The 15,102-nt window shown below is 41.4% G+C and overlaps 1 protein-coding gene across 1 annotated transcript in view; it reads right to left on the reverse strand.

Annotated features, from left to right (window-relative positions):
* The window catches only part of ST8SIA4 (ST8 alpha-N-acetyl-neuraminide alpha-2,8-sialyltransferase 4), a 61,691-nt gene that overhangs the window by 31,531 nt on the left and 15,058 nt on the right, over positions 1–15,102 (reverse strand). The window contains exon 3 of the mRNA XM_068423025.1: positions 14,415–14,672. Coding sequence (XP_068279126.1) covers positions 14,415–14,672 — 258 coding nt within the window. The remainder of the gene's footprint in view (positions 1–14,414; positions 14,673–15,102) is intronic.

The following is a 15,102-nucleotide window of genomic DNA, read 5'->3' on the forward strand; positions in this document are numbered from 1 at the left end:
CTTTGCTTGTTTTATTCTTTAATTCTAGATCATTTGTCATAATGCACAGAATGCCGAATATATCCACATGTCCTGGTTTCGTGCAGATAAAATTATAGAATCAATTTTCTGTTACGTTTTGGTTTAGTTCGTGGCCAGCCATGGTATGGTGATCAAGGCCACCAGCAGTGAAAGCCAAGGCAGCTGACCCAGGCTGGCCCACAGGTGTATTCTGTAACATAAACATCATGTTCACTATAAATTAGAAAGCTTGCTGGGGATGGCTGGGGCTCTCTCCTCCTTGGTTGTGATCCCTGGAGGGACTTGCCACAACTCTATGGGCTAAGTATAACTTTGTGTCATTTGTATTAGTATCAATATTGGTTTTCTCATTTTATTAAATCTGTTTAAACTTCAACCCACTAGTCTCCCTCCTTCTCCCAATTACCTTTCTCAGCTGGGGAGGGGACATTGGGTAATAGAACAACTGGTTATTGTTTAGCCCTGGATGTGGGCTAAACAGAGACACCACAACAGTGATGAGGAGATGAGGGGGACTCTGCACCACAAGCTGTACCATTACGTGGCTAGAAATTTCTACACAACAAATGAAACCTTACTATTTTTTTTAAGTTGTCATTGCTATATCAAATTCAGCAGGAAGAATAAATAGATGACTGTAATTTACCAAGTTTCCTCTTTCTCACATGCTGCATTACTGATACCTTGCAACTATATGATTGCTTAAAATTTGACTCCAAAACACAATTTCTGCAACATACCATCATCTTCCATTCATTCTAAAAAAAACTTCAGTATTGCTTTCATGTTAGTCAGCCTGCAAGTAAGGGGGCTGCAGGTCAAAGCTGAGGAGGACAAACTTGCTATGAGGTTACTAACACTGAGAATATGACAACAGGTGGGAATTAACAGTCACACATAGCACTGATGATTGACTTGAGCAATTAAGCAAACAGCTGTAAATATGAGCATTGAGAACATACATCCCATTATATGAAGGTTTGTAAAACTCCTTCTGAGACCAAGCTATTGACTGTTTCCAGAAAAAATGATGAAATGCAGCTTGCCCCAGTAAAAAAAATTTTGCAAAACAACGGTTTTCATGAGTTCCTTTGGTTTCTTGTTTTTGCATAAAAATTTACTGTAAGTGTATTCTTTAAAACTAACAAGCTTATGGTTATTTTTTCTATATAATTTTGCTTAATCAGAAGCTCTAGCTCCTCCTTTTTTTCTCTTGCACTAAACTAGCATATAATTCATAGAATCACAGAATGGTTAGGGTTGGAAAAGACATTAAAGATCATCTAGTTCCAACCCCCCCGCCACAGGCAGGGACACCTTTCCTCTAGACCACGTTGCTCAAAGCCCCATCCAACCAGGCCTTAAACACTGCCAGGGAGGGAGCAGCCACAACATCTCTGGGCAACCTGATCCAGTGTCTCACCACCCTCACGGTATAGAATTTCTTCCTAATATCTAATCTAAATCTACGCTCTTTCAGTTTAAAACCATTATCCCTCATCCTGTCACTACTTGCCCTTGTAAAAAGCCCCTCTCCTGCTTTCCTGTAGGCCCCCTTCAGGTACTGGAAGGCTGCTAGAAGGTCTCCCCAGAGCCTTCTCTTCTCCAGGCTGAACAGACCCAACTCTCTCAGCCTGTCTTCACAGGAGAGGTGCTCCAGCCCTCTGATCATCTTTGTGGCTGTCCTCTGGACTTGCTTCAACAGCTCCATGTCCTTCTTATGTTGGGGGCCCCAGAGCTGAATGCAGTACTCTAGGTGGGGTCTCACGAGAGCGGAGTAGAAGGTCAGAATCACCTCCCTTGACTTGCTGGCCACACTTCTTTTGATGCAGCCCAGGACACAGTTGGCCTTCTGGGCAGCAAGCACACATTGCCGACTCATGTTGAGCTTCTTGTAACCACCACCCCCAAGTCCTTCTCCTTAGGGCTGCTCTCAATCCATTCTCTGCCCAGCCTGTATTTATGCTTGGGATTGCCCCAACCCACATGCAGGACCTTGCATTTGGCCTTGTTGAACTTCATGTGGTTCGCAGGGGCCCAGCTCTCAAGCCTGTCAAGGTCCTTCTGGATGGCATCCTGTGGGGTTCCCACGGGACAATGGTGGGAACGAGGTACTGAACGAGCTATGTCCAGGCATGTCCAGGGGGAGGTAATGGGGTGGTGATGAACTAGCCAATCATAATACAGAACAAGGGCCTTAGCTATGAGACCAACAAGATATGGGGGAAGTTGAGGACCTTGGCTATGAGAAAAATAAGATATGGGGAAGCTGAAAAATAAGAAAGAATGCAGCACCTGCAAGATATAACTTTTTAGCATAAGCCAATCAGAACTAATATAGAGGCGTGTGAACAAAGCATACTAACCAATCATAATAGAAATGACATGTACACAGAGTGTGTACAAAAATAGAATAGTATAAATGTACCCTCAATAGAATAGTATAAATGTACCCTCAGATACGTAAATAAACGAGATCTGCTTAACGATCATATTGGTCTGCGTGCATTTACTCCGTGCCCTCTCAACAAGTGGCGCCCGAACAGGGACTTTCCCCCGGACCAGGGGCCTTTGGCCGGAGACTGCGGAGAAGCAGCGGACAACGGCACGAAAGGAAAGGGTGAGAGGAAGCCAGCTGTAGAGTGCTGCCCCGGCACTGGATTTCGCACAGGCAGGAACGGATGCCGTAAGCCCGAGTTTTGCTAGCAAAGGAAAACCTGGGTAGGGCTTCCCAGGCAGCTGGGGGAGGAAGGGGGTCTACCCTGACCAAGACAGAAGTGGCAGTGGTGAAACTCCTCCAACATATACTCTCTGAGAGAGGAATTAAATATGACGAAGCTGTGTTAAAGCAGTTACTGTTTTGGGCAAAAGATAAAGGACATTTTACAACCTTTAATGATGTCTTTGAAGTGCCTTTATGGGAGAAGATTGGTGACTCTCTCTGGAATGCGGTGTCAAGCGGTGATAAGGAAGCCTTTAAATTGCCTGCTACATGGAAGCTGGTTAGCGAAGCGTTAAAAGGAATAAAAGCAGAGAGAGAAGTCACACATACAGCTTTTATGGCTTTAGGACCACAGACGTCTACTACCCCCTCACTGTTTGCGGGACCAACACCTCCCACGGCCCCGGTGGCTGTACCGGTGTGTGACGGACAGAGTTTGTATGCCTTAAAGAACTTGTTTGACAACTCTGGCTGGAGGAGAGTATGCATACTACAGAGGCCTGCCAGTCTGGCAAGAGATAAGGGTCTTGGGAACAGAACAATACCCCTGCTGTGCCTTAATTGTTGTGATTTACAACTCTGGCTGGAGGAAGAGATAAGTCCTGCAGAGGCGGGACGGTATCTTTTCCCTGGGGCCAGCCTACATGTGCAACAACTTTGCAAGGCCTCAGCCACGCTTGTGCAGAAGTGGGGTCATACAGCGGACACCACAACTAGGGGATCATGACCACCAGGCACCCCTTGGGGGACCACCGACTCCTTTCGAGAACAATCTAAGACTACAAAGCGCAGGCGTCCCAATTAGCATGGGAAGCGAGCAGAGCGGGGGAGACAAGAGGGATGTTACCACCCTCTCCTATCTCGCATGCAAATGACCTAAAGTATTTAGACCTTCTCACTTGGGATGCTGGTGCACGCTCCCGCCCGCCACCTGAGGACCGATCCTGCAAGCGATTTACCGGAGGAGCAACTCTGCAAGGAACTTACCAACTCTACAGACAACTTACATCGCTGGATCCAAGGGTGGTGATCTCTCTTTTCCTCTCTCTCATAGTCTCTATCCTCTTTCTCTTTCCTTTTCCCTTTTCTCTCTTTTCTCAATGCCTTTAGAAACCCAAGACACTTACAACCATGCAACTTTCCCTGTATTAATAAATTGTTCTTAATTTCATACCAGTTATTTGGTGTCGTTTCACCTTAATTTACTCCAAGGGATTTATGAACTAGTTGCGACCAGGTCGTAACACGGTGGCAGCTCCTTTATCGCCGTCGGTACGGACGGCTCTGAAAAAAGCTGAGGAGCGGGGAGCGAGTAAAATAGATAGAGATCCATCAAAAACGGTAGTGCGCCCTACAGATCCATCAGAACCGGCAGTGCGCCCTAAAACACGAACTCGGTTTGGACTAATTGATTCAGACGCTGAACAGGAGAATTGGCCAAAACCCCCTCCTCCTCTCATTGATCTCTCTACGGATGAGGCTGAGAAGGAGGACAAGAAGGAGGGTAAAACTGTTTCGTATCCACCTTTACCAGATTCGCTGTTTCCTGAGTCTGTTGAACAAAGTTTACATTCCGGCGCTAAACAACCACCGTTAAAGTCTCCAGTTACGGAGTCAGCAGTACCAGAGCCACAAGGACTTAAAGGACTGTTACCATCACGAAATGGACACGAACTTGACATGACAGAAGAATTAAAGACGGAATTGCAGCAGCATCGTACAGCCAACGCCTCGGGACACGTGACTATGTCTCCCCAAAACCCCGCTCTGTGTTCGGGACAAGTATTAGGGCCACCTCAACCTCCTTTGCAAATTCCTACTCCACCTTTAGATCGGGGGGGGGGGGGAGGTTTGCGTCCATCTGGTAATGTGGCAGGTGGCGGAGAGAGTCAGCGTCCGCCTGCGTATACAGGGAGGGGCGGGGAGGAGTGAAATGGAAAGGGAGCATTCGAGATGCGTTATTAGAAGGAGTTATAATTCCGCAAGCACATCCTGTGATTGTGGGTGCGGGTCCTGAGGGAAAAAATCTTTGGCAACCATTAGACTGGAAAATTATAAAAGAAACACGCCAGTCTATACAGACAAATGGCTTGGGCTCTCAGTATACACAAGCCTTGCTTAAACATATTTTTGCAACTAACCTTTTCACGGCAAATGACATTCGACAACTAACGTCCGTGCTGCTGTCTCCTTCTCAAGTTCTACATTTTCTTAATGCCTGGAATAGCGCTTGTCATAGAATAGCTACCACACCTAGGGGTCCGGATGATCCTCTCTTTAACATCACGACACAAACGCTGTTAGTGAGAGGGTCCTTTTTCAACTGTACAGTGGCAAGCGCAGTTTCACGTTGAGGCATTAGCAGCAGCTCAAGACAGTGCATTTCAAGCATTAATATCAGTTCCTAGTGAAGGTGTTCAACAAGCGTATACCAGAGTTTTTCAACGGATAGGAGAACCATATGGTAAATTTATAGATCGTCTGTATGCAGTTTTGCGAAGCGCGCCTGATTTAGATGAAAGTACTAGAGACAAGTTACTGGATGTTCTTGCTTTTGATAATGCTAATGAGACAACTAGAAAAGCATTGGCACATTTACCGAGAGGTGCGGGGGTGGCGGCTATGCTGGAAGCAGTAGAAAGAATGTTAGGAATGCAACAGGCTCAAGTTATGGCAGCTGCAGTCGGAGCAGCAGTGAAACCTCTGCTGCGAGCAAAGGACAAAGATAGGAAATGTTTCAACTGCGGACAGACAGGGCATTTTAAAAAAGATTGCAGAAAAGGACCAAGGAAGTGGTGTGTTAACTGCCGAAGATCAAATCACTATACAGCAGAGTGTAAACGATTACAGGGAAACTCCCGGCTGAGCGCGCCGCACCCACGCGCGCAGACAACAAGTCAGGGTGCTTGGACAACCACTCCGCAGCCACAAGAGGAAGTGCCGGAGTGGATGTGGAAACAAAATTAGACATATACTTAACAGACAAACAAGTAACTGTAGTTGAAACTAACATGAAAGGACCTTTAGGACATGGTTTGAGTGTGTTACTTCTTGGGCGATCATCTATTTCCAAGCAGGGAATAATTGTACTACCAGGGGTTACTGATGCAGATTATACAGGTCAAATATGTGCTATGGTATACACCCTATCCCCGCCTGTATTTATTCTGAAGGGCCAAAAGATTGCTCAGTTAGTTCCCTTTAAGGGCTGTGTTCCGAACGCAGAAAACAAAGACGGGGGGGAGGATTGTTTCGGATCGACGGGACAAGCATTGGTTAATCTTGCTATTGACATCACTAGAAACCAACCGCGTGAAAGAGTAACATTGCGGAATCAGAATGGGGAAGAAAGACAGATCTCTATGCTAATCGATACAGGAGCCGATGTTACGATCATTGCACAGCAACACTGGCCGTCTGCTTGGCCTGTGCAAGCGGCTCCAGTAACGATAGCAGGAGTTGGAGGCTGTACTTTGCCAATGATGAGTCAACAACCGGTACAGCTGCAATTTGCAGACGGAGCCTGTGTAAATGTTAGACCCTATGTCATGAAAGTGCCAGTATCGCTTGTGGGACGAGATGTCTTAACACAATTAGGTGCACGATTGATAACGCCTTTTTAGGAGCGGTGACTGAAAAAGGGCCTGTCCTACCTTTACAATGGAAAACAGAAATACTGGTATGGGTGGATCAGTGGCCGCTTAGATCAGACAGGCTGGAACAGATTGAATTGTTAGTCCAAGAACAGCTAGAAGCAGGTCATATCAGACCGTCCACAAGCCCTTACAATACTCCAATTTTCACGATTCTGAAAAAATCAGGCAAATGGCGATTGCTTCATGATTTGCGGGCCATAAACGATGCTATGGAAGATATGGGAGCATTACAACCTGGACTACCCACTCCTACCATGATTCCAGAAGGCTAGCAAATTTTAGTAATTGATCTAAAAGATTGTTTTTTCACGATATTTTTACATGACAGAGATTGTGCCAAATTTGCATTCACAGTTCCGAGTATTAACAAGCAGGAACCTGCTAAGAGGTATGAGTGGATAGTCTTACCTCAGGGTATGAAAAATTCTCCTACATTATGTCAATTATATGTTGCATGGGCCTTACAACCTTTTCATCAAAAGTTTCCTAATCTTTTGATTTATCATTATATAGATGATATTCTGATTGCTGGACAGGATTTAAAGGTGGAATTTGTGTTACCATTGTTAGAAAAAATGCTAGAACAGCGAGGACTGAAAATTGCCCCTGAAAAAATACAAAGATCAGAGCCTTGGAGGTACTTAGGTTGGGAGGTAACTAAGCAAACCATTCGACCTCAAAAAATCACCCTGAAAGTTGATATATCCACATTGGCTGATGCTCAGAAATTGTTAGGAGAATTGCAGTGGGTTCGTAATACTTGTGGCATTACAAATTATGATATTGCACCGTTAATGCCATTGCTTGGACAAAACCCTGATGTCACTGTGAGCCGTACACTCACTGCAGACCAACAAGCAGCTATAAACAAAATTGCACACAAGGTGGCTACACAGGACGTGGCTTGAATTACTGAGAATGAGCCACTTTCAGCAATTATTGCAAATACATCAATGGAAAATAAGCATTTGAAAGCATTAATAGTTCAGTTAAAACCAACTCTCAAAATTATTGAATGGGTTTTTCCACCTTTTCATTCTAAAACAACAATTTGTACCAGAGTGGAAGCAATAGCATAATTGCTTGTCAAAGTGCGTAAAAGAATTATAGACATTACTGGACTAGACTCATGTTATCTATTTACCTATCAAGAAGGAATATCTACAGTGGTTAACAAATCAGTCAACTATTTTTCAAGCGGCCTTACAGGACTTTACTGGACAATTGTTAACACACTTGCCAAAAGATAAAAAGTTACAGTTTATTTGCAAACAGGATTGGGAAGAAAAACCTATCAGATCAGAGATACCTGTGACTGGACTAACTGTTTTTACTGATGCAGGGAAGCGATCACATTCAGCAGTTATTACCTGGCTAGAGGATGGACAGTGGAAACATTGCAAATTCTCAGGACAAACCGACGACTCATTGCAGACACTTGAACTTTTTGCAATATACCAGGTCTTTATAAAATGGAAGGACTTACCTGTAAATATTGTAACAGACACTCTTTAGGCAGCAGGCATTGTAAATCGAATTGAAAGAGCTTTTATACGACCAGTGAAGAATATGCGACTTTACACCATTTTGCTACAGTTGCATCAGGCGATAAACCTCAGAGAGGTACCTTATTTTGTCACTCACGTTCGTAGTCATCAATTCGATCAAGATTTGAGCATTGGAAATAATAAAGCAGACACACTTGTGTTCTATACGCAAATATCACCAAATTTATTTGAACAAGCGCGCCTATCCCATCAATTCTTTCATCAATCAGCGAAAATGCTAGTGAAACAATTTCAGCTCACCATGGCACAAGCACGTGAATTGGTCAGTGCTTGTCCTAGTTGTCAGAAAATTGGCATGGGAATTGGAATAGGGGTAAATCCTCGAGAGTTGAGTGCGTTGCAACTGTGGCAAATGGATGTTACGCACATTGCAGAATTTGGAAGACTCAAATATGTTCATGTATTTGTTGATACGTTTTCACATGTAATATGGGCAACAGCACAAACTGGGGAAACAGGTCGTCATGTCAAACAACATTTACTTGCTTGCTTTGCAAGTCTTGGGGTTCCACAACAACTTAAGACTGATAATGGACCAGCATATTGTTCACAGATTTTTCGTCAATTTTGTCAACTATGGGATATTACACATGTCACTGGGATTCCTCATTCGCGTACGGGTCAGGTAATTGTGGAACGTGCTCATAGTACATTGAAACAGCTTCTGCAAAAACAAAAAGGGGGAAAGGAGACTGAACCTTCTGAGAGACTTGCAAAAGCTGTTTATGTACTTAACCATTTAACTTTAGCAGGAGATAAGGAGCGACACCCAATTGTAATACATAGGGAGGCAGTTCGACAGGGAGCAAGCTATGTGCAAAACAAAGGCAAAGTGTGGTATAGGGAACCAGGTACTAACGAATGGTTGGGACCAGGGGAACTATTACTAATGGGTCGAGGTTATGCTTCTGTCTCTACAGGCACAGGCGTACGATGGTTTCCGATCAAGTGTATTAAACCATATGCGGAGGTAGAATCTAGATCCGGAGATCCAACAGAGAGTAGCAGAAGACAGCAGGGCATTTAGGGATGCAGCAGAAAATAGTTGGCTCAACAAAACATGGGTTGTGTTAAGACAATCATTGAGAGAAGTATATGGAAGTAGTGAGATAATAAATCTAACTACTTTCAAAGGGGGAAATTGATACCGGATGGTTTAGCAACGATTTAGCAAGAGTAGGCCTCAGAGTAGGCTCTAAAAGGCCTGCGCTGTGTTACCTTTACACAGAATCAGCTTTCCTGTCAGTAATTTTCCTTTCAGCTAGAATAACAGAGAATAACAGTGTGTTCTGAAGCAAACTGCATGTTTTGTAGATAGAGTCTGCTTATGGGAATGTTTATAATAGGCATTATCCTACTTGTGTTACCCTGTTTGTTTGCATAGTTACAGAGAATTGTGCAACGAATGGTCAATACAGCCTTTTTGGCACAACAACAGAGAGCAGGATTTATGGGTAACCAAGGCTGGGAGTCTCTGACCGGGCTCTGCGAGACGCAGGGAACCAGGTTTAAGTAAGAAACAAAAACAAAAAGGACAGGACAGGACATAGCTCGTTCAAAAACAAAAAGGGGGATTTGTGGGGTTCCCACGGGACAACGGTCAAGTACTGGACGAGCTGTGTCCAGGCATGTCCAGGGGGTGGTAATGGGGTGGTGATGAACTAGGCAATCATAATACAGAAGTTGAGGACCTTGGCTATGAGAAAAATAAGACATGGGGAAGTTGAAAAATAAGAAAGAATGCAGCACCTGCAAGATATAACTTTTTAGCATAAGCCAATCAGAACTAATATAGAGCCGTGTGAACAAAGCATACTAACCAATCATAATAGAAATGACATGTACACGGAGCGTGCACAAAAATAGAACAGTATAAATGTACCCTCAATAGAATAGTATAAATGTACCCTCAGATACGCAAATAAAGGAGATCTGCTTAATGGTCATATTGGTCTGCGTGCAGTGTCTCCGTGCCCTCTCGCGAACACTAACAAAAGGACACTGGAAAAATAAGAGCTGCATTTACCCAGCAAAAAACAATGATGGCAAAAATATTCAGCTTCATTCCTAGATGCTGACAGAGTTAGCAGGAAAACTCTCCAACAGGAGAAAGAATAGTTCAGTGTATAAACTAGGCCCTTCCATTCAAAGAAAGAAGCAATTAATATCCTCTCAGGGCTGTTCCTTGTCTGAGCAGGCCTAAGCTAGCCAAACAGCTTCACTCAACAGGCCTCTTCTTCATATAGTCCAACTGAAATGAAAAGGACTTTTCCAGCAGTAGTGTCACCACAACAAAAAACACATGATTATTTAGTAGTTTTGTGTTTTTTAGAATCATAGAATCATAGAATGGTTTGGGTTGGAAGGGACCTTAAAGATCATCTAGTTCCAACCCCCCTGCCACAGGCAGGGACACCTTTCCTCTAGACCACGTTGCTCAAAGCCTCATCCAACCTGGCCTTGAACACTGCCAGGGAGGGGGCAGCCACAACTTCTCTGGGCAACTTGTTCCAGTGTCTCACCACCCTCACAGTATAGAATTTCTTCCTAATATCTAACCTAAATCTATGCTCTTTCAGTTTAAAACCATTCCCCGTTGTCCCGTCAGTACTAGCCCTTGTAAAAAGCCCCTCTCCTGCTTTCCTGTAGGCCCCCTTCAGGTACTGGAAGGCTGTTCTAAGGTCTCCCCAGAGCTTTCTCTTCTCCAGGCTGAAAAGCCCCAACTCTCTCAGCCTGTCTTCATCGGAGAGGTGCTCCAGCCAAGTTTTTTTTAACCAAGTAACTCCAAAACTCTACTTGGCCTCTGCTTTTGAAAAGTTCCCATCATGAATGCTGAATTCCATTAATCAAAAAAAAAAAAAAAATGTCTTCTGATCTTTGGCATTGTTCATATTCTGAACTCAAAGCTGAACTGAATTCTTTTGGGTACTTACTGGCTGCCAGAACTAATTCCAGGAACCTGAAAGTTATTACTTGGCAATGTTTAGCATTGTTATTTTACGTTTACCCAAAATACAGTTGTATTTTCCAGGAAGTCCTATGTAACTACCGCATTTCAAAATGTACCACTTACTATAACAAGTTCATCTGTTCTGTAAGATGCAACAGCTAATACAGCCCTGGCATGAGAATTTCAGCATGAGAAAGCATAAACAATGGGGGGAATAAGATGTATTGCATTTAAATCTCACAGGGAGTGAGCACCAGGTATCTGATAAAACAGCCAGATAAAGAGCTGGAAACAATACCATGAACAAAACAGCTCCTGCAACAGCATTGTGCCATTTATATATTTTAAATGTAATCTGTTTGATTATCTCATATTTTCATTCTAATTTATTTCATGGAATCAGAGATTTTGGAATGCTTCAGACCCTTTCTGGGTGAGCATGTTTTAGCTCACCACTATGAAAGTAGTAGAGGTGCAAGGACCAATAGTCACTTAGCAGGGTGTAAAAACATAAGAGGTAAAAAGGAAAGGAATATGGGAAACAGGAAATAGTTTACAGGCAGCACAGGTTGGGTTTTTTTAATAGCTGTCAAAATAGGCATGACTTCACAATACTTGTGGAACCAATTCATTTTATCCTAGCAGAAGATATGTCCCTACATCTTGATTTCTGATGCCATGAGGACAAAATAAGGCCCTATGTGATCAAATAATTAAAACCAAGCCACTTTAAAAATGTTCAGTAAATACAGTAGATCTGCTTACGCTGACAAGATATTACCTTGCTTGCAAAAATGACCCTTATATATGCACTTTCAGAGATGTCTAAAGAATTGTATTCTTTTACTTGTAAAATTTGCTGACAGAATTATACGTTGGCTTGCAGGCATGCTTATTATTTGACCCTAGTTTACGTGCCTATTTTTAAACATTTTTCATAATAGAAGTATTCTAATTATCCTGTGTCTCTGTTGGATCAATGCTCTTTGAGAGACGTTGTTACATAGAAGGCACTGCATATGTTGGAATATCTCAAAGAAAGATGAGCAGTTATTACTAACTTTGGATGACTTTCAAAGACATTGACAGATACTATCAACCTTAAACTAATTAAAGTGCTAGGTAAGGACATTCTTCTTTACCCTTAATAAAGCGTATATTCTGTGTCTTTATCAGTTATTGCTAACACCTTCATACCACCTTTATAGGAACATTAATATTCAGGATATTGAGTTTATTGTACCGTAATGCAAATACTGCAGGACGTCTGTTGTGTCCTCTTCACTTTCACAGATCTTCACTATCAGTTTTATTATTAAATTAATGGTATTGTTGGTGTTAGATCTAACATTAGAACTGCTGCTCTAAGAAACAACTCTCTCAAAAACACACACTTTTGTTTCAGATCTCAAAAAGAACATACAGTACTATCAAAATCAACTGGATAATATATTAATCAAAATAGTATGATATACTTGTCACAGCACATAGGCATAATGCACTCAGCATCAGGAGATTCTACAAAAATTTTGTTCATCAGCCTATACACCTAGCTGCATACAGTATATACAATAACTGCTTTTCAAAATGTCAGATGGCGAGTAGAATGAGTGCATTTTACTTCTAGTGAAATCAGCTGAAAGCAAAGAGAGTAACAGTGTCATGGTACATTTTAATACCAGAATCCTAATAGCAATAGAAGTGAATAGTTACCAAGTATGCCAGTACCATTAGATCACATTATTACATATCATATTGTGTATAACATTTTTTAAATGGAAGAAGACAAATGTAGGAAACTATAACTCTGAAGAATGCTTTGCCTTTAACTCGAAATACAAATGAATTCATTGCTATTTACTTTAAACAGATATTATGGACTTATGCACCCATCCAGACGTACACAAATAAATATTATATAGTTCAACTTATGAAATAATCTCTGAACTTCTAAAATGTTTTAGCTTTGATTTGTAAATCCAAAAATTTCACTGGATTAAAACTCTCTATGCAAGCTACAGGCTCAAGTATTCTATTCCCAGAACCTTATAAAGATTACTATCCACAATATCATCAGACTAACTAGTTGTTACACTGATCACTTTACTAGTCATATACCATATGAGAAATGTTTCTCCAGTCTAAATAACTGATTAGCAAAAGTAACTTCCTGATGTTCTTATTAAGCTTCACCATTCTTCCTTTTTTGATATACAAATCTTTAAGAATATTATCTTTACTCCACACAGCTTGAATTAGTTAAAATCTTCTATCAGATAACACCACTTACTTTCATGGCTAGTTAAAACATGAGGAGATGACTTTAAAGAAATTCAGCATGATTTAAGTACATGTACCTTGCCTTCTGAAAGAAAATTTTCATCTAGAACATCTAGTATCTAAATTTTTCTGTAGTCCTGTTAAATGAATCACATTTAATATCTGAGAGCATGCCATAGGCTAAATGTGATTTTAAAATGTGGTATTTATTTTTGGATTCCTTCTGCAATAAGGATGCTAATGACTACAGTGGTACAAGCAAAACATATAAGGAAAATGAAAGAGTGGTGTACTATTGTTTCAGTTGCCACTTGCTAGTACACCTTTCAAATAAAATACAACTTTCATGTGTATATCCTGTTTTGATTTCTACACTGAAAAGCTATAATTTTTGTTTTCCATATCCTTTTGATTTTTTTTTTGCCACCATCTTTCTTCAAGGTGAGAAAAGAAAAAGCAAACAACTCGCAATTACAACAATTTCTATATTGTTTTCTGTCACCACTCTTCTGTTTTCTGCCTTTTCACCCTTCTCAAACCAAACCAATAGGAACTTCTGCTTCAAAAGCAAAAGGACCTATCTCTTGCCCAACCTTCTCTATATAATGCCAGACCTTCAAATGAGGCCAGCTATTCCTCTTTATTTCCTATTGATATGTGAAGTCCAAAGGTATTCTATTGTGCATGTTTGAAGAATGAATGAAAGGGGAAGCACATCAACATTTTTGCCCAAACTGCAGGGATACATTTTTAGAGCAATGTGAAGGGATTCAGATGTGACTTCCAATTACCTTAATGGCAGCTATCTGGTTCAGTATCAATACATCACAACGAAATTTTACCCCATGCTGCACAAAAGTAATGTAGCAATTTACAATAGGCCATCTTCATTGGCCAAGAGCTAAGAAAGAATATTTTTGAAAGAGAAAACATTTATTCTACCAAGGCCTCCATATTTATTTTGTCTGGAATAAAAACAACAAACAGTAAAATAAGTAGCACAAACCTCTCTCCTCTGGCCTTTTTCACTGTAAAAATAATCTTCTTGCCAACAATATGGGCATGTATTTAAATTTGGGGAATCACACAGTGAAGGATAATGTTTCAGATTAATTTCAGATAATGCCTGAAATCTAGATCTTAGATTAAAATATTTCTCCCAGGTTTTGTCCAAGAAATACAGCAGGCTGTATCTTCAACAGCAGATATAAACTCACCTTATTACAAAGTCATGGCTATCAATCTCTTTTCCACATCCACTGTCCAGAAGGATGCCAGAATTCCCAACAACTGCACAGGTTTTAAATCGGCGATTCTTCATTGGGGATACTTCGGGGAGAAGTCTGTGCAAATCCTGAGAAATGTTCAGTGTGCGATGTCTGTCCAGTACGTAATGGATTACATCTCCTGGCTTGAAGCTGCTTTTGACCACTGAGACATCTCTTTCAGCATCCAAGAATCGAAGAATGTTCTTTCTACATTGACAGAAAAATGCACAGATAAAACCCAACACTCACTGCTCGCATGCTGTTTATCTAATTAGTAATACAGACTGTACAGAGCATACAACATAAAGCACAGGGCAGATACATGTCAGACAGACTAAGGTCATTTCCCATGCTCTAGAATGGAGTTAGAACAAAGCTGTTAGGACAGAGTTCAAGTCTTGGTTACAATATAACACATAAATACTACAGTGACATTGCTTAATGACTTCCTACAGACAAAGGCACTGAGAGACCAAGGGAAGATGACTTTGGAAATTAGAAGGCATACTATTTTTGAGTATTTTACAGAACTTTGGAATAAACACATATTTGAAAAAGGACTAGAACAGTTTGTTTTCATAGAAAAATAGTTAAAGATAAGAGGTATTTATGATTTAGGAAATACATGCTTCACTAT

Source organism: Nyctibius grandis, chromosome Z, assembly GCF_013368605.1.
Source record: "Nyctibius grandis isolate bNycGra1 chromosome Z, bNycGra1.pri, whole genome shotgun sequence".
Taxonomy (NCBI): domain Eukaryota; kingdom Metazoa; phylum Chordata; class Aves; order Nyctibiiformes; family Nyctibiidae; genus Nyctibius; species Nyctibius grandis.